Source organism: Taudactylus pleione, unplaced genomic scaffold, assembly GCF_031769625.1.
Source record: "Taudactylus pleione unplaced genomic scaffold, aTauple2 ptg001547l, whole genome shotgun sequence".
Taxonomy (NCBI): Eukaryota; Metazoa; Chordata; class Amphibia; order Anura; family Myobatrachidae; genus Taudactylus; species Taudactylus pleione.
In genome coordinates, this window is record NW_028285944.1 from 249,628 (window position 1) to 277,005 (window position 27,378).

Here is a 27,378-nt window from a genome sequence, read left to right on the forward strand (position 1 = left end):
TAACTGTACATCTTGGTAATACCGTGCTGCACTGCAGGTGGGGGCAGATGTATGTAGCCCACAAATACTGCACAGATTTATTATTACTCTACAATTTAGATGTCAGTTTGGACACCTCCCTCCCAAATCTAAATCTCTCTGCACATTGTAAATCCGCCCCACCTGCAGTGCAGCATGGTCTCACCAAGATGATCGGTTGAGAGAGATATCTCTATTCCCAAGTCTGAATCAGGCCCTAAGTCTTGGAGAGAGATAAAGTGGACGGAGATAAAGCACCAACCAATCAGCTCCTAAATGTAACTTTACAGGCTGTATTTGAATAATGTCAGTTAGGAGCTGATTGGTTGGTACTTTATATCCATCCACTTTGTCTCTTTTCAAGGCTTAGTACATAGACCCCTTAGTGTCGTATTTGAATTCTGCAGGACATGGGGCATCCAATTATTGTTACTGCTATATTCCATTGATTTCTACGGGTGGCATACGGTTGAGTTTCTGGTCATATAGCTTGGCAGCCATGGGGATTTCTATTCATAGACAAACCATTCAATGACACTCTAATGTACAAATAACAGATGGCACGCTTTTGATGGCGGAGCACCCTCTGAACTCAAACTAGATTCACGAAAAATATGTCTGCCACTTTGCTCGTCTCCGGGTCGTCCTTCCGGTGAACAGGCCTAACAACAACATGCTTTTTTTTAACCAAATTATTAACATCCCTCTCATTTTGGGTAAAGGGAGAGTGGTATGGGGGCAGTTGGCTTGTATGGTCATGTGTGTGGCCAGCGTTAGGATGGCAGAGAACAGGGTGAAACTAAACCAGTGTTTACATTAATCCTGGAAACTGTACAAAGTATCAAACAGAAGCAGCCTAAATCCCACCGCGTTCCCAGCATGCCACTGACGGTCCCCCTGTCCCACAATTCTAATCAATAACCCACATGTACTGGCTAAAGTCCATATGTAACAGGAATACATCCTGCATTCTCAGCAGCGGTTACTCTCTTTAATGTTGGGATTACTTCAAGAGGAAATAAAATCGGTTTATGTCTTCAATGAAACATTTTTTTTTCACACTGGTTGCACTTTGCTCTAACTTGTCCATGCTGATGAATGGGACTTTTGTGATTACTTATAATGATACCTGTCTGTGCTTACTTGAAAGGGGAGATTAATTTTCAAGTCTAATTCTCTGCCAACAAAATGTCAGCATTGGCCCAACTTGCAGTGTTTAGAGTTTAATCTCTCCACTAATAGAGAATATATTGTATTATTATACTTTCTTTAGATGTGAGAACATCTCTGGTTGGGCATAAACTTAATCAGGATCTGCTCACTGCATTGAGTCGAGTGTTGCCATATGTCTGCGAACATCCACCCCACAGACACTGACACTAAAGGACCACTCCGGTTAGCCGAGAGTGTTGTTTAATTGACATTTGTATATGGTTTCTGAAAATGGGTGAGAGCTATCTGCTTGCAGCTTTCTATTGGTTTGAGGGATATATTTACATACATCAACCAAATGCTGTGGTAACTAATATTTTATACTGCAGTAGTATAAAACGTAATCCGTATGTAATGCCGGCAGATCAAATACCGCAGCAGCAGCCCGGCGGGTCGATATCTGGAGATAAGTACCCTAACCCTCCCCTCTCCCCCCCTAACCCTCCCTTAAGGGTGCCTAACCCTAACCTCCCCCCAGTGCCTAACCCTAACCTCCCCCCATGGGTGCCTACCCCTAATTTCCCCCCCATGGGTGCCTAAACCTAACCCCCACACCCTAAACCTAACCCTCCCAGGGGGGTGCCTACCCCTAACTTCCCCTAGCCTAACCTTCCCTTGGGGGGGGGGGGGGGTGCCTAACCCTAAGCCCCCCGGGGGTCCCTAAACCCAACCCCCCCATCCCCGGGCTAAGTGTATACTTACCCGGCAGAGATGACGATAGGCCCGGCGTTCCGGCGTCGGGATTAACATAGGCGTTGGTATCATAACTACATCCCGTATAAAACAAGTTAACACTATAATTTAAGATGCCTACACACACAGCGATGTGCTCACGATCCGTCCTGAGGCGCGATTTCCCCTGAACTCTCCCCAGGCAGCTCCCCGGCAGTCGTGGTCACGATTTAAAGTAAAAAATGTCCAATCTGATTTAAGATCTATCGTGCATCCAGTGCATCGTGTCCCAGATTGGCACATCTGCCCTACAGCACGGCAGATCTGAAGATGCGATGTGCGACCAGTGGGGACGCGCATCGGCATCGTGATCGTGAGTAGAAACTCACGATTTGGGCATAATGTACACGATTTGTCATCACGATTCATCGAAATCGGGAAAATTGTGTAAAAAATCGTTGTGTGTGTGTGTAGGCACCTTAACACTAGAATTGTCAGCAGTATGTTTTTATTTATTTATTATTAATTAACAGTTTCTTATATAGCGCAACATATTCCGCACTTTACAATTTGAAACATTAATAGAACAAAACTGGGTAATAACAGACAGATATATAGGTAGGAAGGCCCTGCTCGCAAGCTTACAATCTATAGGGAAATAGGCATTGATACACAAGGATACAGTAGGTGCTTTATATTGAATTTTCGTCCAGCCAGAATGCAGAGTTTCTTGGTGGGCTGCATGACCCAGTCACACAGGAATGTCGGCCAAATATCAGGGGGATGTGAAAGAAAGACAATGAGCCGTATTCAATTTGGGAGCGAAAAGTCCAGCACATCGCTGATTTTCTGGGGGTAAAGTATCGGGCGCGTGCCCACTTATAATATTCTAGGGACCCCCCTAAAGATGTCCAGATATGGGGGTTCAGTCTGGGTACCCCCGTTTAGCCCTGCAGAATGTGTTCTGCATTTTTAAATAGCCGTGGCAGGTGTTTTTTCCCGACATTGCAGAAGTGATGTAGAAGAGCACTTAGGTTTTTTTTTTCGTTTTTAAAATTGGTCCCATCAAATTTGGGGTACATGAAAATGGGTACTAGCATATTTTTAAGTCCCTAAACTAATTTTTTAAAAATTCAGCAAAAATGCATCTGCCGCTACTCTGCGCAATGAAGAAAACACCTGCCGCATATAAGGGAAACCCTGTGGATTTAGGCCCTCATTCAGAGCCGCTCGCTAGCGGCAGTACGCTCGTTCCGAGCGATGTTCGCACATCTGCGCATACGTACGGTTTTTAGTACGCATGCGCGAACCAGTCAGTGCGGCCGAAAATCGTTTGTACGCTATATAGCGAGTGCCTGCTTTTTTGAGTGACAGAATGAGGCGCATGTGGGTGGTAACAGGGGAAGGTGCTTGAAAACGGGGGAGTGGAATTCGAATGCAGGCGTGCTTAAAGGTCAAAACGGGCGTTTTAAGAGAGTGCATAATTAATACAGCAGCGTCATTGACCACGTCACTTGGTTTTTTTTAACTCAGAACTGCTCGCAAAATAGCGGTTGAAAACACCAACCACAAGAATAGCGAGCAGTTCATACGCTGTACGATGTACTCGATTAATCTAATAAATAGCGGACATGACGTATGGTGCGTGCGGCCAGGGGGCGTTTTTATCAAATAAACGAGCGTATGTTTTGCTCGCTCGTTCAGACTTAGAGGTGTGAACAGACTGCAATTTGCGAACGGATCATTTGAATAGCCACCCCTTGTTTTTGAACGAACGACCGCAAATAGCGAACGGCTCTGAATCAGGCCCTTAATTTGTATATTTTAGAAGTGGTTTTTAGTTTTTGCTTTTCTTTTTCACCCCAAAAACAAAGGTTTTTTTAGGCGGTGTCCCGATTTTTTTTTTTTTACTTTTTTTTGCACATTTCGTTTTAAGGGGGCATTCCCAAGGGTGAAGGCTATTTTTTTAAGCCTGCACCCCTAAACTCCAAATATGCACTTTTTTTCACCTGCTAAAGGTAATTGAAATATGATCCCTGTTTTTTTAAAAATACTTTTCGCACGGGAATTTTTGGGAAATATGCCTGGGACCCCCTTAAAGATGTCCAGGCATGGGGAATCACTATGGGTACCCCCATTTTTGCCTGCTGAAAGGAAGTCAGGGTTTGTAATAGCTGCGGCAGGTGCATTTTTGCCGCTATGAAGAAGTGGTGAAGAATAGCACTTAGATTTTTTTTTGGGGGGGAAATAACTATTCCTATCAAATTTGGGGTACATGAAAATGGGGGTAAGCATTTTTTTAAGTCCCTAAAGTAATTTTTTAAATTCTGCAAAAATGCACCTGCCGCTTGTCCCTGCAATGAAGAAAACACCTGCCGCATACATGGGGCCCCGACCTGAATTAATTTAGATAGTTTTGCACTTTGTTCCCCTATTTATTTATTTTTTACCCCCAAAATTAAACATATTTTTTTTTGGGGTGTCCGATTATTTTGAAACTTTTTTTGACGCAGATTTTTTTGTAAATGACACTCCCAGGGGTGCAGACTTTTTTGTAAGCCTGCACCCCTAAACCCCAATTCTGCACTTTTTTTCACCAGCAAAAAGCTGGTGAAAACTTATCCCCGTTTTTTTATCACTGACTTTTCGCACCGGCAAAAAGTCAATGTAATTGAATTCGGGGATAATTCAAATAGGCGAAAATGACGTCATCGGCGATAAATTATCGCCCATTCCGACATTTCGCCTCAAATTGAATACGGCCAAATGTGTGAGGTTATGTGTGGACTGTGAATTAGATATGGAAGCTATGAAGGTTATGTGGGCTGTTCTGGAATCTGATAAGCTTGCCTGAAGAGGTGAGTTTTCAGGGAACGCTTGAAGGTTTGGGGACTGGAGGAAAGTCTTATTGTGCGTGGTAGGGCATTACACAGGGTGGGTGTAGCCCGATAAAAGTCCTGTAACCGCGAAAGGAAGCAAGTAATGCGTGGGGATGAGAGACACAGATCTTGTGCTGAACGGAGTGGTTGGGAGATATTTTGAGATGAGTGAAGAGATGTATGTTGGTGTGGTTTGGTTAATAGCCTTATGTGCAAGCAGTGGCGTAACTAGGGGGGGTCGGGCAGGGTGCGTGCCCTGGGCGCTGTGGGACCGGCGGCGCGGGGGGCGCCGCCGGCCACGGTCCGGCCCACCCTAGTTATCCACCAGTGTAGCGCCGACCACAGTGAGTGCGGTCAGCGCTACACATTTACACAGGACCGGCGCAAGGCTTCCAGCGCCGGTCCTGTGCTGCACACCTGAGCCCGTTCCCTCCCCCTGAGCGCTTGCCCAATAGCGCCAGGAGGCGGGCTCAGGCTGTGCATAACACACGCATCGCCGCCAGCGCTGGCGGCGATGTGTGTGTTAAACAGCAGCCAATGAAAATCAGATAGACTCTCATTGACTGCTGCAGCACCCACTGCAAGAGCCGGACTTCCGTCCGGCTCCTGCAGTGGGTAATGGGACAGACGTCATGACATCATGACGTCTCTCCCATTATGCTGAGCGCGCCAGCCCGGGAGGACTGGCGGGCGGCGGCGGGATCAGTGTCGCGGTCCGGAGCAGCAGCGCGGATTCAGGTAAGTATATTTTTTATATATTTTTTTAAAACCTACCTGCACTAATGGGGGCACAATGGGGGAGGGGGGTGGCTACTACTGGGGGGACCTCTACTGGGGGTGGGGACACAACTGGGGGGGTGGCTGCTACTGGGAGCACCATTATTGGGAAGATCTCTACTGGGGGGGGCTATCACTGGGGGCACCATTATTGGGAAGACCTCTACTGGGGGGGTATTACTGGGGGCACCATTATTGGGAGGACCTCTACTGGGGGGGGGCTATTACTGGGGGCACTTAATCGAGAGGGGGAACCTCAAATGGGGACCACTACTTGGGGGACGGACTACTACTTGGGGCATTATAAAAGGGGCCTACTACTAGGGGCACTGCACTGGGGAGACCACAACTGGGGGCAATAATAGGAAGGACCACTACAAGGGGCACTGGATAGGGGGGATCACTACTGGGGGCCTGCATCAGGGGGACCACTACTGGGGGCACTGCATGGGAGAGGGGGGGACTACTGCTGGGGGCACTATATAAGGGGCTTACTGCTAGGGGCACTGCTCTGGGGGGACCACTACAGGGGGCACTAGATAGGGGGGGAATCACTACTGGGTGCCTGCATAAGGGAGACCACTACTGGGAAAACTGCATGGGTGGGGACTACTGCTGGGGGCACTATATAAAGGGCACTGCATAGGGGGGGACTACTACTGGGGGCACTATATAAAGGGCACTGCATAAGGGGATACCACTACTGGGCGCACTGCATTGTGGGGACTGCTACTGGGGGCACTGCATAAAGGGGAACACTACATGGGGCACTGCATTTGGGGGAACTACTACTGGGGGCACTGAATAAGGGGAACTAATTGGGGGCTGTATAAGGGGGACCACTACTGGGGATACTGTATAAGGGACACTACTATGGGCCTGCATAAGAGGGACCACAACTGCATACTGGGGGTACTGTATAAGGGGTACTACTGGGGTTAAGGTGCATATGGATAGGAATGTTCAGCGTGAAAATAAAGGGGTGTGTCATGTTGACACGCCACATTTTTAAGTGACCACACCCATTTTTTTTCCGCGCACGCCTAAGGCGTGCGCTCATATCGGGGTATTGGGGGGGGGCTCCCTTTTCAAATTTGCGCTGGGCTCCAAATACCCTAGTTACGCCACTGTGTGCAAGTAAAAGTATTTTGTATTAAATATGGTAGAAAACCAGCAGCCAATGGAAGGACTGACAGAGCGGAGCAGCAGACAATGAACGTTTGGCAAGGAAGATAAGCCTCGCAGCTGCATTCATAATGTATTGTAATGGCGAAAGCCTGTTTTTGGGACGACCAGTAAGGAGGCTATTGCAATAGTCAATTCGGGAAATAAGAGTGCATGGATTAGAGTTTTTGCAGTGACTTGTGTGACAGGAGAGGAAATAGAGTAGGAGGATGAGAAGAGTGTAGATACTTCATCTTCGTTTGTTGGGTCAAATGAAGAGAATGTGCCACAGGGTTCAGGTACGGAATTCAGCAGATCACTAGGTGAGGAAGAGCGCACCATTTCATTTTGGGTCTTATCAATCTTGGCCTTGAAATAGGAAGCAAAATCCTGTGCACAGATAGTAGCAGGTGGCTTGGGTGAGGCAGGGGTAAGAAGCAGTTTAAATGTATTAAAAAGTCGCTTGGGGTTAGAGGCTTGATCAGAGATTAGAGATTGGAAATGTTTGTTTGGCAGCGTCCAGAGCATTACGGTAAGAGCTATATATATGTGAGGAAGTCACTTGGAGTACGAGAGTTTTGTAGATGCCTTGTTAATTTAGAATGGCACGGTTGACGTCTGTGGGCCGTTTTCAATTAGATGCGAAAAGCCGAGATCCGCTAAAACATATCGCCGATTGCATCTTTTCGCGTGGCAGAAACTTATCTCCATATTCAATTTCACCCGCTTTTCACGTACGCGGAAAATCAATGCAATGTAATAGGCAAAAAAGATTTGCCTCCGAATAGCAAGAGGAAAGAAGTGCAACATTTTTATTTTGGGGTGCAAAGGTGGGAAAGCACTCAGAACCCTTGGGACAATCCCCCAAAGGACAACTGTTTAAAAAAATTGCAGGAAAAAATTTATGAACACCCCAAAAAATACTTTAATTTTGGGGCAAAAGAGCACAAACTGGGGGGACAACTTCAAAAACTAGCGAAATAAGGTTCTGGGGGTGCACTAAGAAGGGGCCAAGTGTTTTTGGGATTGCAGGTGCTTTTATGACGGAATTTCACTTTTATTAAAACTTCACTTTAGAGACATTAAAAGATGCTTGTACCCCTTTTCAGGTACCCCAAATTTGCCAGGACTACTTATTTTCACAAAAAAAAACAGCTTTATGCCATTCTTCACCACTTGTGCAAAGACGCTAATTAGAGGCTATTGTACCAACTTAAGTGCCCCAAACAGTTTTATTAGGACTATGGACACTTCTGCATTGATCTCCAATGTTAGTGCATCTATTTGGGGGGGGTTCAAGCTGATTTCCCCGATTCCGACACCACTTTCCGCCTGTTTTGATTTCGCGAGTCGCCGTTTTCACGTCTTTTGGACAAGTACGATAAGTTTCCGCATACAAAAGACGCGATGTAGGCGAAAAGTCCGTCAGGCGGAACTTTATCGCGGATGCAAAACTAATTGAATACGGCCCTACGTGGAGTGTGATGGGTAGCTGTGGACGGAAACTAGAAGGGATACATAGGTTTGGTTCTTATTAACGTTGTCAACAGACACTGCTGACACAATAGTAATGCTATTTACAGTATGTTAACCATGTCGGCATTATATCTTGAAGCATGTTCGCAAAGCATCACGTTTAAAGTTTTAATGTCAACATGGTTGACATACTGTAAATATAATTTCTACCACGTAGGCATTGTCCCGCCGACATGATGATGTCAACATTTTGACTCTCGATCACGGATATGTTGACTATTTAACTACCTCCCAACTAGAGCACCTGGCGGAAACCCACTCCCCACAGGGAGGACATATGTATATTCTGGGGAGCATGAACAGACCATTGTGCCAGGGCCGGCCCTGCATTGTGCATATAATTTTTGGGCGATACCTGCGAGTCGTATATGAGGTTGGGGCTACAGAGCTCTGCAACAAAGGGGTAAAGCCAGATGGCAGGTAATAAGAATTACCTAGTGCAGAGAATCCAAAACTCCGCCATTACAGTCCAGGTTTTAAGGATATCCATGCTTGTATGCAGATGGTTAAATCAAATTGACTGAGGTACTAAATAAGTCACCCTTGCTCAAGCATGGATATCCTTAAAAGGTGCACTGTAATGGTGCAGTTCGGGAACCTCTGGCCTAGTGTGCATAGCTTAGCAGCATGTTAATACATACACATAGACCGCTGGCGCTGTCCCACATATTATGTTGTTAACTCAGGCCAGAACGGAGACGATGGTGGTTTTAAACTAACCTCGACTATGCAGGTGATGGCCTTGCGTGTTGCTCACAGACTATCCAAAACTGGTGGCGGATAACAAGCCTCTGCTGAACAGGCGTCTACCAGGGAGGTGATGAGTGTATATATTAATTCACCTAGATCTTGGACACATTGGAGGTTAGGACTAAATGGTACCCAGACGGGAACACTGAGCATTGAGTCCTCAATTTTAGACACCCCAGATGTTTTTCTATGTGCTCCCCATTCCCCTCTCACCCTTTAGGGTTACCATCCTCCCATGTCGTCTGTTCAGTGATGCTTCTTCTTTGATGAAGCTTCTGGCCTCCCGGGTACGGCGGTGCCAGCTGGCTGCAGCTCAGACTCTAAACCTCCCTTGTGTTGTTGTGTACACTTCCTCTTATCTTTCACACTGACAGATGCCCTAATCCCAATGCCCGGACTGGCACTTGAGGCACATTGGTCTGCCAAGCATCTTTCATGAGTATCCAATCTCCAGCATCTCTACCTAACACAAAATAGATAGAAGTATAACAGAACGTGTGATTCTGCTACTTTCCTGAAACTTTATCTCTGGGGGCAGAGAGGCACAGAGCATTAATATGGTGAGGCACTAAGATACCATACTTGCTATTCTCTTTGTAGCAGCTGCCTCCTATCCTATCCCCACTATCCTATGTGCTTCCCTTGAGTATTGAGCGTTCTTCTTACTTAACCAGTTGTTTTACATGCACTATTGAGAAGACTCTGGGGTTCCCCCCATTGGTTCTGTTTAGTAGGGTCTTCTACAGCCAGAACGTCAGCAATCACATTTGAGACTGTTTCATAGCTGGAGAGCTCTGACACAGCACAGGGCAAATAGGGGCCCGCACGGTGATATTATTAACTAGCTGTTGCCCGCGGCTTTGCCCACGATGAAATTGCTTCTGTCAAAAAATTTTTTATTTGAGGTGTTCTAGTTGTATTGCCTTGCATAGGGGCCCTGTGGCGGAAGTGGCCCCTTGTGACCAGCAGCGCCTTCACCCAACACTCACACCAATAGGACTCAAAGTGCTTTACATTTGTCTTTACAGCACAAAATATGAAACAAGCTTAAAAAGGGACATTAGTGAAATGCTGGGTGAACAGGAAAGTCTTAAGTCTATTTTTGAAGGGCTCTAGAGTGGAGGCCTCTTGAACTGTGTGGGGAAGTGAATTCCATAGAGTCAGAGCCACAAAGCTGAAAGATCAACCCCCCAAATGAATTCCGGGAGATACTAGGTACTGTTTATAGTCCTTTGTCAACGGATTGCAGTGAACGAGTGGGACAGTAAGGGATCAGAAGCCCTGGTTATGTAGGGCTTTGAAAGTCAGTAAGCCAATCATGAAAATAATTCGCCATCTGACAGGCAGCCAGGGAAGGGAGTAGAGAATGGGTGTTATGTGGCTGGAACGGGGCTGGTTGGTTAATAGCCTGGCAGCTGCATTTTGTACCATCTGCAAGCGGTGCAATTCTTTTGCTGGGAGACCAAGGTAGAGGGCACTGCAGTAGTCTATGTGTGATGATTTAAATGCGTGTATGACTTTAGTCAGATCTTCTGAGGGAAGTAAGTGCTTGATTCTGGCTATATTCCTCAGATGAAACATTGAGGATTTGATCGTGGCTGATACCTGATGTTTAAGTGTCAGATGCCACTATCCAGAACACCACCAAGATTCCACACATGTTCAGTGTTTTGTAGTTCTGAACCCCCAATCATTAGTCCTGTTGGTTGGCTATGCTGTAGCCTTGTCCTGTAACCTATCATAAGGACCTCTGTTTTATCAGGGTTCAGTCACAGCCAACTGGCACTCATCCTCTCCTGGAGCCCCGTGTGCTCCTGTTTCTCACTTACAAACACATAGCAATCTTGGTGCATAAAACAACTGACGCATTTCACCGCTCTTCTTTGAAGTTTCATCAGAGAGGTATAATACATATCATTAATAAATAACAATACCTTTTTATGCTAGTTACTGTATATGTTATAGTAGTGTTTAGCAACTGAGAATTATTAGCACAGTCTTTTTGCTTACAATCCCCGCCATTGCATCTACACGCCCTGGACAGGCTTCATTATACAGCCTATGTGTAAATGCCCCATTATCACCCCGTTACAACCCTTCAGTCCCAAGTTCTGATGTGACTGACTTGTACGCAACTCTAAATTTCCTATAAATGTATGTACACGGCACCGTGCGCAAAACAGACTTGCGTTCAAATTTGAATCAGCCCCTCTGTGAGGGCGCTAGTTTGGAGTGAATTACTAGGCTGCTTCCTTATAGAGAGTCATTTGCCTCTATCAATGCAACATTCGCTTTGGTGATGTTATGCGCCTACATTTCCGGAAATGCGCATGGGTGTGTAGAGAAAAACCGTGCTCTGGCCAATGGGGGAAGCTCGGCAGTGTAAGCGTGTTCCTTTCTTCAGAAATGGTCTCCAATGTCTGGAGCCATCGGGGGCCTTGTAACTTATCCACTTAAAGTTGATTCTCAAATATATCAAACACAGACATTTTCTTTAAATAAGTATTTATTTTTTACAAAAAGACTTTCATTATAAAAAATATATTTCAAAGAGGTTTAGGGAAGACAAGGGGGGTGTGCAGAATAATACATAAAAGCCCAAAAGCCATCAATGCTATGAAATCTTTAAACAGAAGCAAACACTGGTCACCATAGCACAGCGAGCACTACTTCCCTCTCAGCGACAGGTGGCGGAATATGATTGCAAATCACAATAAGGAATATTTGCACCGACACTTCGCAATAGGCGTGTTGCATATATCTTACATACTTTGATGATGAATGACCATGTTGTCTGCAAGCTCTTTGAAAATTCATATTGAAATAGAGTATGTGACTGCACCAAAGAAACCCCCGCAGGGTCGCTGCTCGGGAGCACTGTGAAACCTTAGGCCCAATAATATTAAATCATTACAACTTGAGCGGAAGGCGGTAGCCTACGTTGATGACTCCCAATAAGGATGGAACAGTCCTTAGGTGCAGATTCAGTTCCAGCACTAGCACGTTCCAGACTATCAAGCGTGTTGGTCACTATTTAAGTTTACTACCATGTAAAATACATTTCCATAGGTCTGTTTTCCTGTACCGATTATGAAAACGTTTACCTTAAGGATTATTAAAGGGCCGTCAAATGAATCAATCTCTCTCTTGCATCGGTGACTCAAATTTCACGTTCCGAGAGCGATACTTTCAAGTGCCAAAAGCTAACTGCTGTAACGACGGGTGGATCTGTAAGAAGCCCTGTAAATACCTAAAGAGTTATGATTATGAAAACTGCAGCCTTCAATATGGTGGCGCTGTTTCACCGATGGAATGCGCAGAAACGCTGCATCCGTACATAAATAACAGGGAAACTGAAGATAGTTTTAAGTGATTCTATACAACAGGCAAATAAGACACAAATGTAATCAGGATGTCCTGGAACCTTATATACATAAGAATGTATGATCACTGACAAATAACACATGTATTCAAGTCTGACTGTATGAGAAACAGATGCTGCATCAGCAGTTTCACTCACAAAGGAACGTTAGTAAATACGACAGGAACAGGGGAAAAAAAAACAAAACATATAAACCAGTCACGTGACTTGGGTGTATTTTCTGTTGCCTAGCAACACAGACATCACACATCTTAGTACCCTCCTGTCTTCTTAATCTTACAACCACGTTATACTGCGCTGGAAAAATAGATGGAAGTAAAAAGAAAATTAAATGCTGCTTCCAAAGCAAAGACAATTGCTGTAACCTAAATAAAAGCTAACGGGCTGATGCAGGGGCGGACGTACTGCTGGTGTCAGACATCGTGGAGCGTTATTTTTTTTGCCACTGCGCACTTTCCGTGCAAGTTCCGATGGTGGCATCTATTGGCGCACCAATCAGAAGTAAAGCATCTATGGATGCTGACGGTGGGCGTCTCAGTCCTCGCACATTCGGACGTACACCAGGGAAGCTTTGTAGTGGCATCTGCATAGTCGCAGACACAGCGACCGCCAATAGATGCAGCTGCGGGCGGTTCTGCGTCCATCCCTGAGTTAGCCCCAATGTGTGTACACGTATTTCTTTATTGCATTAGTTGTTTGTAAATAGTGTCCAAATCTTTTTGGATGCGGGCGAGTAGAGCACCTTCTTTTTCTCTATGTCCCTCTTCTGTCATCTGCTTTTGAATGGGAGTATCCGCCTCTAACTTGTTCACATGCCTAACAATGGACCAGAGGGGAGATGGATTATGTAGCCTCCGGGCCAGTGCCCCCTGGTGGTAGCGTTTGGAGCTCATTGGGCTCGATTCAGTTCCACGCAAATTGAATAGCGCCGGGAAGGAGCTCCCGGAGCTATTCAATTCTGCGTGCGGTTAGTTCGGTGAATGCCCGTTCTCCCGCCCCTTGCGCCTTAAACAGGGTGTTTAGCCGCGAGAATGGACATTTTCTGACAAAACTTCCCGGTGTGATGCTGTTTCCGCCGCGCTAAGGGCAGAAAACAGCATCGTGCCTGTACTTTTGTCGGATTTCTGCTCGTATCCCTTTCACCGGACCTTTCACCGGCAAGTAAAGCTCTGATATCGAGAAGATTGACTGCAACTGAGAAAATACACAGAGCTATACAACTGTCTTTACCAGCCCTTCTGTATGTTCTGTAGAGGAAGGCGCTATCATTGATGTATTTGTGTTTCATACCTATTCATAATAGCAATAGAGATTACCCATCCGCTACTGCATTTAAATGGCACCTCCAAGTAGTCTTCTTGCCCACTAAATGTATTTCATCCTCTCTGTAATTTACTTCATGTAAACTGTTAGTTGGCTCTGACTACTTCCTCTTTCCTTTCCCTGCTGCATGTCAGTATGGTAGGAATCACTGCTGCATGTCAGTATGGCAGGAATCCCTTCTGCATGTCAGTGTGGCAGGAATCCCTGCTGCATGTCAGTATGGCAGGAATACCTGCTGCATGAGAGTATGGCAGGAATCACTGCTGCATGTAAGTGTGGCAGGAATCACTGCTGCATGTCAGTATGGCAGGAATCCCTGCTGCATGTCAGTATGACAGGAATCACTGCTGCATGTAAGCGTGGCAGGAATCCCTGCTGCATGTCAGTGTGGCAGGAATCCCTGCTGCATGTCAGTATGACGGGAATCTCTGCTGCATGTCAGTATGACGGGAATCCCTGCTGCATGTCAGTATGGCAGGAATCCCTGCTGCATGTCAGTATGGCAGGAATCACTGCTGCATGTCAGTATGGCAGGAATACCTGCTGCATGAGAGTATGGCAGGAATCACTGCTGCATGTAAGTGTGGCAGGAATCTCTGCTGCATGTAAGTGTGGCAGGAATCACTGCTGCATCTCAGTGTGGCAGGAATTCCTGCTGCATGTCAGTATGACAGGAATCTCTGCTGAGTGTCAGTATGACGGGAATCTCTGCTGCATGTAAGTGTGGCAGGAATCCCTGCTGCATCTCAGTGTGGCAGGAATCCCTGCTGCATGTCAGTATGGCAGGAATCCCTGCTGCAAATGTCAGTATGGCAGGAATCCCTGCTGCGTGTCAGTATGACGGGAATCACTGCTGCGTGTCAGTATGGCAGGAATCACTGCTGCATGTCAGTATGGCAGGAATCCCTGCTGCATGTCAGTATGGCAGGAATCACTGCTGCATGTCAGTATGGCAGGAATACCTGCTGCATGAGAGTATGGCAGGAATCACTGCTGCATGTAAGTGTGGCAGGAATCACTGCTGCATGTAAGTGTGGCAGGAATCACTGCTGCATGTCAGTATGGCAGGAATCCCTGCTGCATGTCAGTATGACAGGAATCACTGCTGCATGTAAGTGTGGCAGGAATCCCTGCTGCATGTCAGTATGGCAGGAATCCCTGCTGCATGTCAGTATGACAGGAATCACTGCTGCATGTAAGTGTGGCAGGAATCCCTGCTGCATGTCAGTATGACGGGGATCTCTGCTGCATGTAAGTGTGGCAGGAATCACTGCTGCATCTCAGTGTGGCAGGAATTCCTGCTGCATGTCAGTAGGACAGGAATCTCTGCTGAGTGTCAGTATGACGGGAATCTCTGCTGCATGTAAGTGTGGCAGGAATCCCTGCTGCATCTCAGTGTGGCAGGAATCCCTGCTGCATGTCAGTATGGCAGGAATCCCTGCTGCAAATGTCAGTATGGCAGGAATCCCTGCTGCGTGTCAGTATGACGGGAATCACTGCTGCATGTCAGTATGGCAGGAATCACTGCTGCATGTCAGTATGGCAGGAATCCCTGCTGCATGTCAGTATGGCAGGAATCCCTGCTGCATGTCAGTATGGCAGGAATCCCTGCTGCAAATGTCAGTATGTTAGGAAACCCTGCTGCATGTCAGTATGACAGGAATCACTGCTGCATGTCAGTATGACAGGAATCTCTGCTGCAAACGTCAGTATGACAGGAATCTCTGCTGCAGATGTTAATATGGCAGGAATCTCTGCTGCAGATGTTAGTATGGCAGGAACCTCCATGCTTGTCAATATCACAGACATCTGAAGCATTTCCATACTGCCAGAACTTTCCTCTAACCAGACTGCAGCAATATGCGCAACTAATGGAGTAGGTATTAAGATCCAAATAATAACCAAATGCACAAAATTTCCATAGGTGGCACAGGACTCACGCACGGGGCATCAGCATATAACGTTAAGTGGGTGACTGAAAGACAGGGGACTGGCACAATTGTTAATGGGTCTTTTTCTTCCCATGGGCGCAGACAGAGGGCAGACACAAACACTGCAGCATATATAATATTATATTCTAAACCCATTCAGGCTTTTGGATGGTTGGAAGTACTTCTAAATAGAATACTATGGCGGTATCCTGGAACTGCCCGTTATACATGGCAGTCTATTATGTTCATATTCAGATCAGTGATGTCCTGTTAGCCATGCACCGAGCAGGACTCCTTTCAAATGAATGACAGCAGTTTTTATGGACTCCCGTCATTGAATTAATATGAGTACACACTTCTCTCCACTTGGCGAATCCTGTTACATACATACTACATGTATGTAACACGTCTCTATATAAAAATAACTGCAAACTTCCACCTTGTTTCATCGCTGTGGAAAATAGGACTCAGAGACTAGGGGGGATTTACTAGAGTGAGAGTTTTTAAAAGTGGAGCTGTTGCCCATAGCGACCAATCAAATTCTACTTAACATTTAACTAGCACCTTCTAGAAGATAATAGCTAGAATCTGGTTGCTATGGGCAACATCTCCACTTCTAAAAACACAAACCAAACATCCAGTATAATTCTATCTACATCCAGTTCCTGGCAACGCAGCATTCCGCAATAGTAGCGCCAACTCTATCTGCATTCTGAGCCGCCAACCGATAAGCTCATTCACATGTATGTAACTATATATGTATGTAATGCAGTCCTAAGTATCCATGAATCCTGATGATGTTTCACTTTTTCATCCATTTTAAAATGAACTTTGTAACCCAACGCAGACATATTTTCAGCAACCTCACCAACCAGAACGGCAGCTTCACCAAAACCCAGCTAACTTCTGTTTTTACCACGTTAAAACATGTATCTCATTGCAATGTCTTGTAGTCATTATGCAAATCGGATATACCTGTTGCCTTTCCTTTTTTTTTTACTTTTTTTTTATCTTGTTATATAATTTAAATTGGCCAACTTTTTCTATAGAAAAAAAAAAAAGTAAAATATGTGCATATTACGTCATAAATAATGTTATATTGGCCGCAAACGTTAAGACTTACAGATCATGGTCATTCATCACAAATCTGAAATGCTTCTCTCGGTGGTGGGTCGGGAATAAAAATAAAAAATGCCATGCGGATTTGCCTATTCAGCCGAACAATAAAGTAAAAATAATTCTGTGCTTAACTACTGCCCATCAGCAACTTTTCAATACGCATCAACAAAGCAATTCGTACAGTTGTTCAAGGCCATCAGTATTCTGTCCCCTCATCATCAAATGCAAAAATAAAATGAAGGAGACAACCATCTTGGCCTTTTATTTCTCCCTGTTGTAAATGTCTTATCTTCTTTAACAACACTGGTCTTCGAATGCCTAATCCATGTGGTCTACAAGCCATGGGAAAGAGATTATCCAAGTACCCAAGTACGACTTTTTATATAAGTACTTCCATTGTATTATCAGGTTCTGATAGGTCAGTCTTGTGCGTCGTGGTGCTGACTCTACCTTTAGACTCTAGCGTCTTGCCAAGGACAGGGGAATGATCTGCAAGGCAAAATAAACTAGTGAGATATACAGAAACAAGTGGCCGGATGGACTTAAAGTGAAGGTGACATAGCTGAAGCAACCTATCATACTAAGAAAAGAAAGACGTCCAATACATCTACCTGACTTGTCCTTGGTAGTGGTGCTGTGACGTAAAAGTGGACTGCTGGACGGAGTCATATTTATCCGCCCGCGACCAGGTAAGGAAGAGCAGGTTGGCCAGAAGAGATTGGAGCTCTTGTCTGTTTGGGTGCTGTTGTCTTTGCTCCCGGTCTTGGCATGCGATGCCGTCACGGGTTGAGTTGCAGAAGGGGGCGGGGGCAGCAAGAAGGTAGGCGGTGGAAGCAGCAAAGATGCTATGGGGCTTTCACGATTGTCTTTGCCCTGGGGCAGTCCTGCAAGAGTGCAAGCCGGTAAGCATTGGTAAACAAGTTTATTGCACACAGAACAACCTCAAGATGTTGATGACGCAAACCAGAAGCACCTTGCAACCCAAAAACCTGACAGTGTCTATAGCTCATGGGATCAGATTCACAGGGAAAGATTATTTTATTTCTGGCTCTGGCATTCAAAATTTATATTTCATTTCAGGACTTTCCTTTGACTTTATACTGGAAAATTTTACATTTTTGTAATAAGTGCACTTAAATAACAATTCAGATTGAGTCCCTAGGTCCTGGGTATTGTTACACAACTAGAGCGACCACTTTTATGTAAAGCCAAGTTCATCAGCTGCTTCTCTCAAATATAAGGACACCACATTAATGTATTTATACATTCAATATAAGTATAGGATCTATTTGCCATTTTTAGGCATCACCTTCTGGACAGGGGGTCATGTGGTTCCTCTGCTGTTACTGTATTATAGACATTTTGACCCTTCTAAAAAGGAGAAGTTGCCTATAGCAACCAGGTTCTAGCTATTATTTTATAGAATGTAGTGATAAATTATAGCTAAAAGCTGATTGGCCGTCTCTTCCATTGGGCTTTTAGGGCAGCTGCCCAAGGGTCCGAAGCTTCAAAGGGCCCTTCAGTCCCCTGCAGCCGCGACCAATTGGTAAATGTTGTTGTTTTCTTTTTAAAGGACTGTGTCCGATCCGCAGGGCCTCCCCCAGTGAAGAGCGACCCTCCCTTCCCCAGTTACGCATGGTACACAGCCGAGTAGGGCGCCTCGGCTGCGACCATGCGGGCCGCGGGTAGACTGTCGCTGTGACACAGCTGCGCCGCACGTGTAGCGCTGACCGTGTGTGACTACTGGTTGTGGGCCACTACAAGGGGGGGAACTACTACTAGGAACACTGCATTGGGGGACCACTACTGGGGGCACTGCAATGGGAGGGGACCTCCACTGGGGCCACTACAAGGGGGGACTACTACTAGGGGCACTACAAGGGGAGGGGATTAATACTAGGGGCACTACATAGGAGGGGACTACCACTGGCGGCACTGCATCGGGGGACCACTACTGGGGGCTCTATATAAAGGGCAAAGCCTGGGGTTACTGCATAGGGGGAGGGGGACTACCACTAGGGGCACTGCATCGGGGGACCACTACTGGGGGCTCTATATAAAGGACAATACTGGGGGTACTGCATAGGGGGGGACTACAACTGGGGCCACTATTTAAAGGGCACTGCATAAGGGGTACCATTATTGGGGGCACTGCATAGGGGGGATTACTACTGGGGGCACTATATAAGGGGTTACTACTGGGGGCACAATGGGTGGGTAGGGGCCCCAGTGCATTGTTTTGCCCAGAGCCCACACTGCTGTTAAGACAGCCCTGGTAATAGCGTCCCCCTGTGTATAACTAACATAAAAATATTAGTCTATTTGCTTACTAGGCAGGATCTTCCATACATAGCACCTGTCATACATAGCACCTGTCATACATAGCACCTGTCATACATAGCACCTGTCATACATAGCAGCATCTATAAAACATTTGTTATCCCACCTATACTCCCTTTACAGGGTTTTTCCTCCATCTTCTCCTTTGCAGCCTGATTGTTGGTCAGAGATGTCTGCCGTGAATGAGTACCGGAGCCAACAGCAGCCACTGCGGATATGGCGGGCACGGAGCAGGCAGGCCTCAGGCTGGAGCCGTCGTTCTTTCCCTGATCTTTTCGAGAGCGTTGATGAAGAACCTTTATCGTGGCGTCCTGCTCAATGATTTTAGCATGGAGATTTTTTATCCTGTTGGTATAAATTGTTGTTTTTAAAAAGGTATTCCGCCTGAATTTATAGCAAATCATTTCACGGCACTAAAACATACCCAACTCCACCCAATACCAGAAACATCTCCCTGTTCCATCATTGCCCTGATATAGTTACCTGAATACCAACTGCAGCCTAGTCCTACAGGTAGATTCAGAATTCCATTGGGGAAAATATGACTAGGAGGGAGCAGTCTGAAGACTGACATCTAGGAGGGTGGAGTCTGAGGGGATGACATCTAGGAGGGTGGAGTCTGTGGGGATGACATCTAGGAGGGTGGAGTCTGGGGGGGATGACATCTAGGAGGGTGGAGTCTGGGGGATGACATCTAGGAGGGTGGATGACATCTAGGAGGGTGGAGTCTGGGGGGGATGACATCTAGGAGGGTGGAGTCTGAGGGCTGGAACAATAGTGCCTAGAACACATAATGGTGGTTCTGGACTGTGTCCTGAGAAGGTTCTGATATCCTTCCATATAGGGACGTACACATACACACCGTAAACTTGCCTTATTCCACACTATGTATCACTAACAGACTCCTTATTGAATCTGCCAACCACGGAGCAGAATGTTAAAGGAAGTTCATTTTGGGTTGCGAGGATCCAACCTTGCAACCCATTCTGATCTTGGTGACAACCAGCAGAGCACGATGCGGGAATGCCTATTGTGAAAAACTGTCTGAAAGGGGATCTCAGAACACCTATAACATATCCAATCTCTGTTCCCAGGAAGGGAAACAGACGGTCTCCCAATACAGAAGAATCTGGTTTGGCCTGGTGCCCATCATTCGGACTGTTTTTCAGATTTGGATAACTGAAGTGGTGCCCAAGTCTGTCTACCTCTCTGCTGACTTTGGGGGAAGGAGGGCTGTCCTCCAAAGCTCTGACCTCTCACGCTTGCTGAGGGGTGAAACAAACGTTACCTGGAACGTAACCCTGAGAGCTATAGATGGCTTTGCAGTTTTATCACTTTGCCTGCAGTGATTTACAGAAAAACCGACTCCCCGGTCCGACCTATTTGTAGTGCGTTATGTCTAATTACAGACTACTGGTGCACTTACTCTTGAACAATGCTTCCTAGCTAATGTCTTTTGCATTGATTTTAAAAACTGAGGGTTTTCTGAGAATGAAGAGTTAATCTCAAAGGGTATATGGCTTTTTTCCCAACCTAAACATCTATGTAACTCTGCGTTCTTTTCAGCAACCAGACTATACAGTGGGTAGAAGAACATTTCTTCATATTACAGTACACACGGTTCCAGCTTAAATTGCTAGATGGGTTCTCTACAGTAAAAGCGGTGATGATGCAAAACTCTATCCAGGGAAGGTGGTGTTGGTAAATACCATCAATTACATTTGTAGTACCTACTTTAAACCCCAGAGAAAATAGATTTGGCAAGTTTTGTTACATGACTTACGTATACTCCATGTCCTGGAACTTTCGATTAGCCTGTGTGATCTCCTCTTCATCATGCCACAAGCAGCTCTCCAGTGAGTTGTCATTGTGACTTCCATGCCTCGAGTGGTTCATGACTGTGTCCCTATAGTGACAAACACAATATCCATCACCGCTCAGCCCCTTCCCTTCACTTTATACCAGAGTGTATGACAATGATTTTATTATGCAATCCACTGAAAGGACATTCACTTGTAACACTTATGTCACCTATATCACTTGCCAGTAGATCATGCTGCACAGCTAGTGTATTGCGAGAGGATTATCACATGCAATAAGACTGGCAGGAGACCTCTGGGAGAAGGTACGGGGATTATGAGGAAGAGAAGGGAAACAATGGTAACTCTACTGAGTGGTGATCCCTGAAATCAGACTAGCTAACACCATTATAGAAACTAGGCAAAGTCATATCAGAATAATCATTGTAAAACATTAACTTCTCATATTTACTTTAGATTGCCCATGTATGTCTATGAGCATATCCGACAGATATAGTTGGATCAGTCAGTGTGTATCCAGCTTTATTTAAAATACATGGCTCAAACAGCAATGATTTGCTCTAACCCACACCAACCTGATGTCAGCTTTCAGCAGTTTAGTGTAGTCAAACTAATGAATGCCAACATCTGATTGGCTGGCATGGATCACATGATAGGTGTTCCAACTGCACCATTTTTTTATGAAGAAGTGATCTTACGTCTGGGCCACGGCTGTGGTAACAGCGTCCATGGTGAAGTGCCTCATGGCGCTCTCCTCTAAGTACTTCTGTTCCCATTTGGTCGTATCTGCTTCCAGAGCCAGGATGGTCTCCTCCTTTTTCCGCAGCATGTCCATCAGTGCGGGCGCGCTGTACTCCGCATTGTTAGAACCATGACAGTTTGTCTGTCGCTGCATGAGGACAAATTAGATCCATTTAAGGAAGAACGAGTGGAAATTGCATTGTACAATAAATATCTCCTGTGTATATAACATTGAAAAATAACATCTGTCACAGCACAATGAAGAGAAGATATGAATCCATGTCGCTATGGAAACTATATAACAACGCAATGACTTATTTCCGGCTGCTCAGTATAACACGGCTACAGCCTAAGGTACAAAAATGGCTGTAAAACAATGCTCTACAACGTCATTTGGTAAGCCGAACCACGATTCATAAAAAGGCAGCCTATCAGACTGACTACGTGCCTCAAGCCACAATGAAGTCACTGGTTAAGAGGCTGCCTTTCCACACATATTGGCTTAATGCACAAAATGGCTGCCTTCGCTGTGAGGTAACCTCCACCCTAATTCCAGTGCTACTACATGCATAATAAAGGGTGCACACAGGTCCCTCTAATATTCCCAAATAAATATGGTTGCTGCTAGCGACTAGCTTTAGAGAGGAGAAAGATAAAGAATAGATCAGTTCACTGATGCTGCAAAATAAGCTTAAATTACTAAGAAAAAAAAAAATAGCGAGCTTTCGCACATCCGCAAAACTGTACGCATCATGAGATGTGTACGCCTCCATATCGGCATCATATGCGCCTTCGTTTACAACAGGGATGGGGAACCTCAGGCCCGGGGGCCGTATAAGGCCCGCGGAATCATTTGGTCTGGGCCTCGGAGCCTTTTTCTCCTAGCCTCATCTGGCTAGCAGGGTGCCTAGAATGACACCCTGCAGCCAGAATCTATGCACCAGTGCCGCCTGGAGCGTCCTTAGGACGCTTCAGACGGTCACACCGCTGCCCTTACAGCTCCCCAGAGCATCCTGAGGAGGCTCCGGGCATTGCTGTAATCACCGGCGATTGTGGCCCCTTCCCCGTGTGATGTCACACGGAGGGGGCGTGACCTGCACCAGGCCGGCGAATAATGTTCTATATATCAAAATGGCCCTCGACAGAAAAAAGGTTCTCCACCCCTGGTTTACAACAAGTCGCCATAATCAGTGTGTGCTGAGCTTGGACCTGCCCCGTAACAGGTGCAAAAGATCCACCTCCTAACAGGTGAACACGCCCCCTACTTTGCCACGGTGAGAATGCGACTTCCCAGCCCTGTCCCGGCTCTAAGGTTTGATATGTGCAAAGTGTGTGAGGATCTGTATATGCGCATATGTGTGGGTTGGATTTCTGAGCATGCACCGTTAGTAAACACGCCGGATATGCTAGACAAACTGCGTAGTGCTTACTTTGCATCAGCCTCGCAATGATCCTGAGAAATCCCTATTTGATGATTTAAGCACGGTAATATTGTGTTACGTGTTCCCATACACAAAGGGCTTCTTTTCCTCATTTCATTCTACATTATTAAACCTCAAGATGCATGAATCAGCTTAGCCAAAAAGATCTTCAGAGCGAGAGAACAAATTATACGGTCACATTGACACTAATTCGGTTCATTTCTGACAAACCGAGAAGCAACATCTATGTCACAAATGAAATAATGATCCCACATGACATCCATTCACCCCATAAACCTGCCGCCCCTCGTCCTCATGTCTTCATTTAAGTCTGGTGTTGCCTATTCCAATCTGACTGGAGGACCCCACAGGGCTATAGTGGAAAGAGCAGGGGGCTATAGTGGAGAAAGCAGAGGGCTATAGTGGAGAGATCAGGGGGCTATAGTGGAGAGAGCAGGGGGCTATAGTGGAGAGAGCAGGGGGCTATAGTGGAAAGAGCAGGGGGCAATAGTGGGGAGAGCAGGGGCCAATAGTGGTGAGAGCAGGGGGCTATAGAGGAGAGAGCAGGGGGCTATAGTGGAGAGAGCAGGGGGCTATAGAGGATAGAGCAGGGGGCTATAGAGGAGAGAGCAGGGGGCTATAGAGGAGAGAGCAGGGGGCTATAGTGGAGAGAGCAGGGGGCTATACTAGAAAGAGCAGGGGGCAATAGTGGGGAGAGCAGGGGCCAATAGTGGTGAGAGCAGGGGGCTATAGAGGAGAGAGCAGGGGGCTATAGAGGAGAGAGCAGGGGGCTATAGATTAGAGAGCAGGGGCTATAGAGGGAAATAGACTTTCTGCCTCCTGTAGGGAAGAACATAACCCACAACAAAGGGAACAAGTGTTGGGACCAGGCTGCCAACAGCTCCGGAAACCCCTCCTGATAATTCCACTTTCCTAAGTGACAAATCTGATGTCTGGGCAGAATGTTTCAGGTGTCACGGTAAACAAGAGAAAGCACAGAGCAGCCGGAGCCCAATGCCAGTCACCAGTACTTTGTGTCCTGTTGGTCTGGACAGGAAGGAGATCAGAAACAGAAAGCATTGGTGCTGTGGATTACTGCTGCTGTTACAGTAACCATCATGGTACAGTAGCCGTAATCATGGCGCTTCCTCCTACTGGTTACTAAGGCAGCTGCCATGTCCAGGGCTAACAACACCGATCTGTAGGTGGTAAGTTACAAGACACTTGGTCCCAAGGCATGTTACACACTGTTACAGGGGTCATATTGCATATCGGCATTGGATTCATACTGTATAGGGCTTATGGCGTAAGTAAAAGAGATAACATGTAAAAACAATATGGTAACTCTGGGCAGGAAGTTATATCATAGAGTAGTATGAGGTCATATGTCATAGGACGGAACAGGAAGACGGCACTTTCAAGGACAAATAAACTGAATTCCTCTGTCCTCCAGATAATACTCAACAGCTCCATCTACCTGTCAGTCATCCTATCAGTCCTGTGCCACCCATCCAGGGTGATGCTGCCACTAGGCTACACTTGCCACAAGGATAAAGCTGAAGGATGACATGTGAAATCTATCTCATTTGGGCAGATTTAGCGAAATGTACTTTACCCTAACCTCTACTGGCAGCACCATAACAAGAAAACACTATAATAAATACATGCTTCCAGGGGGCCCGTTACCATAGGGACTGACTCAATAGCTAGGTAAGTAGCCCCCCCCCCCTACAAATAGCTTTAATATATTGGTCCGCATGAGACCTCCTGCAGCTTTAAGTTTCTTGTTTCCTTCTGGGCCTTTTTAACCTTGTATTTACTCAGGCAGATTTGTTTAGTTTCCTTGTCCCGGACTACGGCACCGAATAAAGGTGTAGGAAGGCACGTAAAGCCGATAAATCTCAAGGCACACAACCTCTTTAATAAATGATAAGAGTGGGTCACGGAGGGCTATGCTTTTCATTTAAGACCCCGGAGAATGTTTTGATGACTGGTCAGTAATGAGTCATTATGTTACAACAGTTTGATGAACTTGCTTTGTCTTCTGAGAACGTACTGTAAAGTCACATAGCACCACATGCAGCCACCACTTACCTGCTGCATTCTCAGGGCCTCCAGCTCCCTCTCTAGTCTGGTGCGCAGTCGCCGTTCCAGCTGCTCTCTCTTCTCGCCGGCCGCCTGGAGCTGGGTCAGGGCCTGTTGCAGCTTCTCCACCTCCTCCACATAAACCTGCTTCTTACGTAGCTAGGAGAGGAAAGACAAGCAGTCAGCCGAAGCTGTCACACAGCAGAGACAGGAACGAACAGATTACAGAGTGACCTCCGCTACCTGTATATAAGAATAACACTGATGGAAGACATTTAAATACCAACTTTAGCGTACACATACCGAGCATCCTGGGAAGAAAGAATTCTGGTAGAAGGTAAAATGTTGCAAACACATGGTCAAGACCATCGCGACCATCAGGCTTGCGACGAGACCCTGCGGTAGGGTCTCGCTGCCGCAAGCCCTGGAGTGCTTTTGGCTCTATCAGAGCCAAAAGCACTCCAACTGACATCACTAGTGATGTCAGTGGGGCCGGACCCAGACGGTAGGCGTTCCCATGGGAACGCCTCCGTCTGGGCAGCCACGCCCACCAAAGGGGGCGTGCTGTCAATCACCATCGACAGCACGCCCCCTTTGGTGCGAGACCCTTAACGACGGCTTGGCCGTCATTATTCGGGTCTCGTGCATGCGCACGACGGAGCCGCCTCCGTCGTGCGCATGCGCACTTGGGCACCATCGACCCGCTTGCGAGCGCTCAGCGCTCGCGAGCGGGTCAGAATCAGGCCCTCTGTCTCTTAACACTGCTTAGTAAATAGACCCCTTAGTGACACCAGAAAGACCTGGCTGTTCTGCTATGGATATGTGCCCTGGTATCCTGGAAGTCGGCGCTGTAACTTTCTGTGCCCCCTTGCACCCGCTAATATAAGCCAGTGCGACTAGTGTCAGGATGAGTTTGGATTGGCTAGCCCTCCTTATCTCTCATTGGATGAGCCTCTGGCTTTCCTGTGCCAGAACACGGAAGAACCGATCAAGGCTCCAGCGGAGGTAACTTCTCCTAGAATGGATCCAGCGACCTTCTCCAAGTGGACTCCAGCAGAGATGGACCCTTCTCCTCCATGGGCTCCAGCGACAACTGCCAGGTAAGTCTGACTTCTTCCTGGGGGCTATTCAGTGCAGCGCTGGGTACACAGGCGCAAAATTACATCCCAAAGTGCGTATTTTGATTTGCACATATTTTAAAATAAAATCTCAAACTACACTGTAAGTATGTGGCACATCTTTGTAAAGCCTTCGCCAACCTACAGAAAGACACGTTTTTGCTGCTAGTGAGAACAAATTAACTACTACTATTTTTCACGCTCTAGCCAATCAGAAGCAGGATGTTTTAATTGGCTTTTTACTTATTGACCCCCTTCCTTAATTCTTGTTGCTGGTCCAGTAGGAAAAAGTATTTTTGTTCTATCAAGGTTTTTTTTTTAATTTTATTTTTGGCTACTGGATTACTTCAGGGCAGGAGGAAGGAGGAAGGAGGCAGGAGGAAGGAGGCAAGAGGAAGGAGGCAGGAGGAAGAAGATTCCTTAGGGAGTTAGGCGATAATACAGGGGATGTCAAATAAAATAATACAACAATCGCTGTCTGTTTTGCATGTACTTTTTTAGGTACTTTTGTGGAACTTCCTGTGACTACTTCCATCAGCTCCCGTCTCCCAGGGCATGCCTGCACTTGTAGTTCCAAAAGCTGAAGAATTCTATAGCAGATAATGACTGCCATAGCTCACTGGGGCATCCACAAACATAATTAATGATTATCTGATCTTAAACCAATAACCTGACAAACAGCGCTCCAAAAACATTGTTTTGTGTGACCGATTCCCCTAGGGAGTATCGCCCCTGTGCTGACTAGACTAGAGTGCTATCACATAATTAAAGTAGAATAGTGCATCAGAATTGTTTTCACGGCACCCCGAAGCCAAAAATCTGTTATTGAGGAATTCTGAAAAAAATGTAGTGAAGTAATACAGTGAAGTAAATTGTGCTCCCCTGTCATCCTTAGGTCTGGTTATATAATGGTGGACAGGTATGCGCTTCTGTTTGTGCACATATTTACATTACATTGACCATAAAGAATTTGATTTGGTGCTGGACCACCAACCTGAGGCACCCCTGCAAGTGTCCCGAGGCACCCCAGGGTGCTGCGGTGCACAGTTTAGGAACCACTGCCATAGCAACCAATCAGATTCTAGTTATT

General features: G+C 46.2%; 1 protein-coding gene across 2 annotated transcripts in view; it reads right to left on the reverse strand.

Annotated features, from left to right (window-relative positions):
- Window positions 1-11,538: 11,538 nt before the first annotated feature.
- Window positions 11,539-27,378, reverse strand: part of AMOTL1 (angiomotin like 1) — a 157,046-nt gene continuing 141,206 nt past the window's right edge. For both annotated transcript variants that reach the window (XM_088463994.1, XM_088463995.1), the window contains 6 exons: window positions 25,180-25,329; window positions 21,622-21,812; window positions 20,887-21,009; window positions 19,210-19,448; window positions 17,375-17,647; window positions 11,539-17,252 (listed from right to left, as the gene is read on the reverse strand). In XM_088463994.1, coding sequence (XP_088320120.1) covers window positions 17,143-17,252; window positions 17,375-17,647; window positions 19,210-19,448; window positions 20,887-21,009; window positions 21,622-21,812; window positions 25,180-25,329 — 1,086 coding nt within the window. In that variant the 3' untranslated portion in view covers window positions 11,539-17,142. The remainder of the gene's footprint in view (window positions 17,253-17,374; window positions 17,648-19,209; window positions 19,449-20,886; window positions 21,010-21,621; window positions 21,813-25,179; window positions 25,330-27,378) is intronic.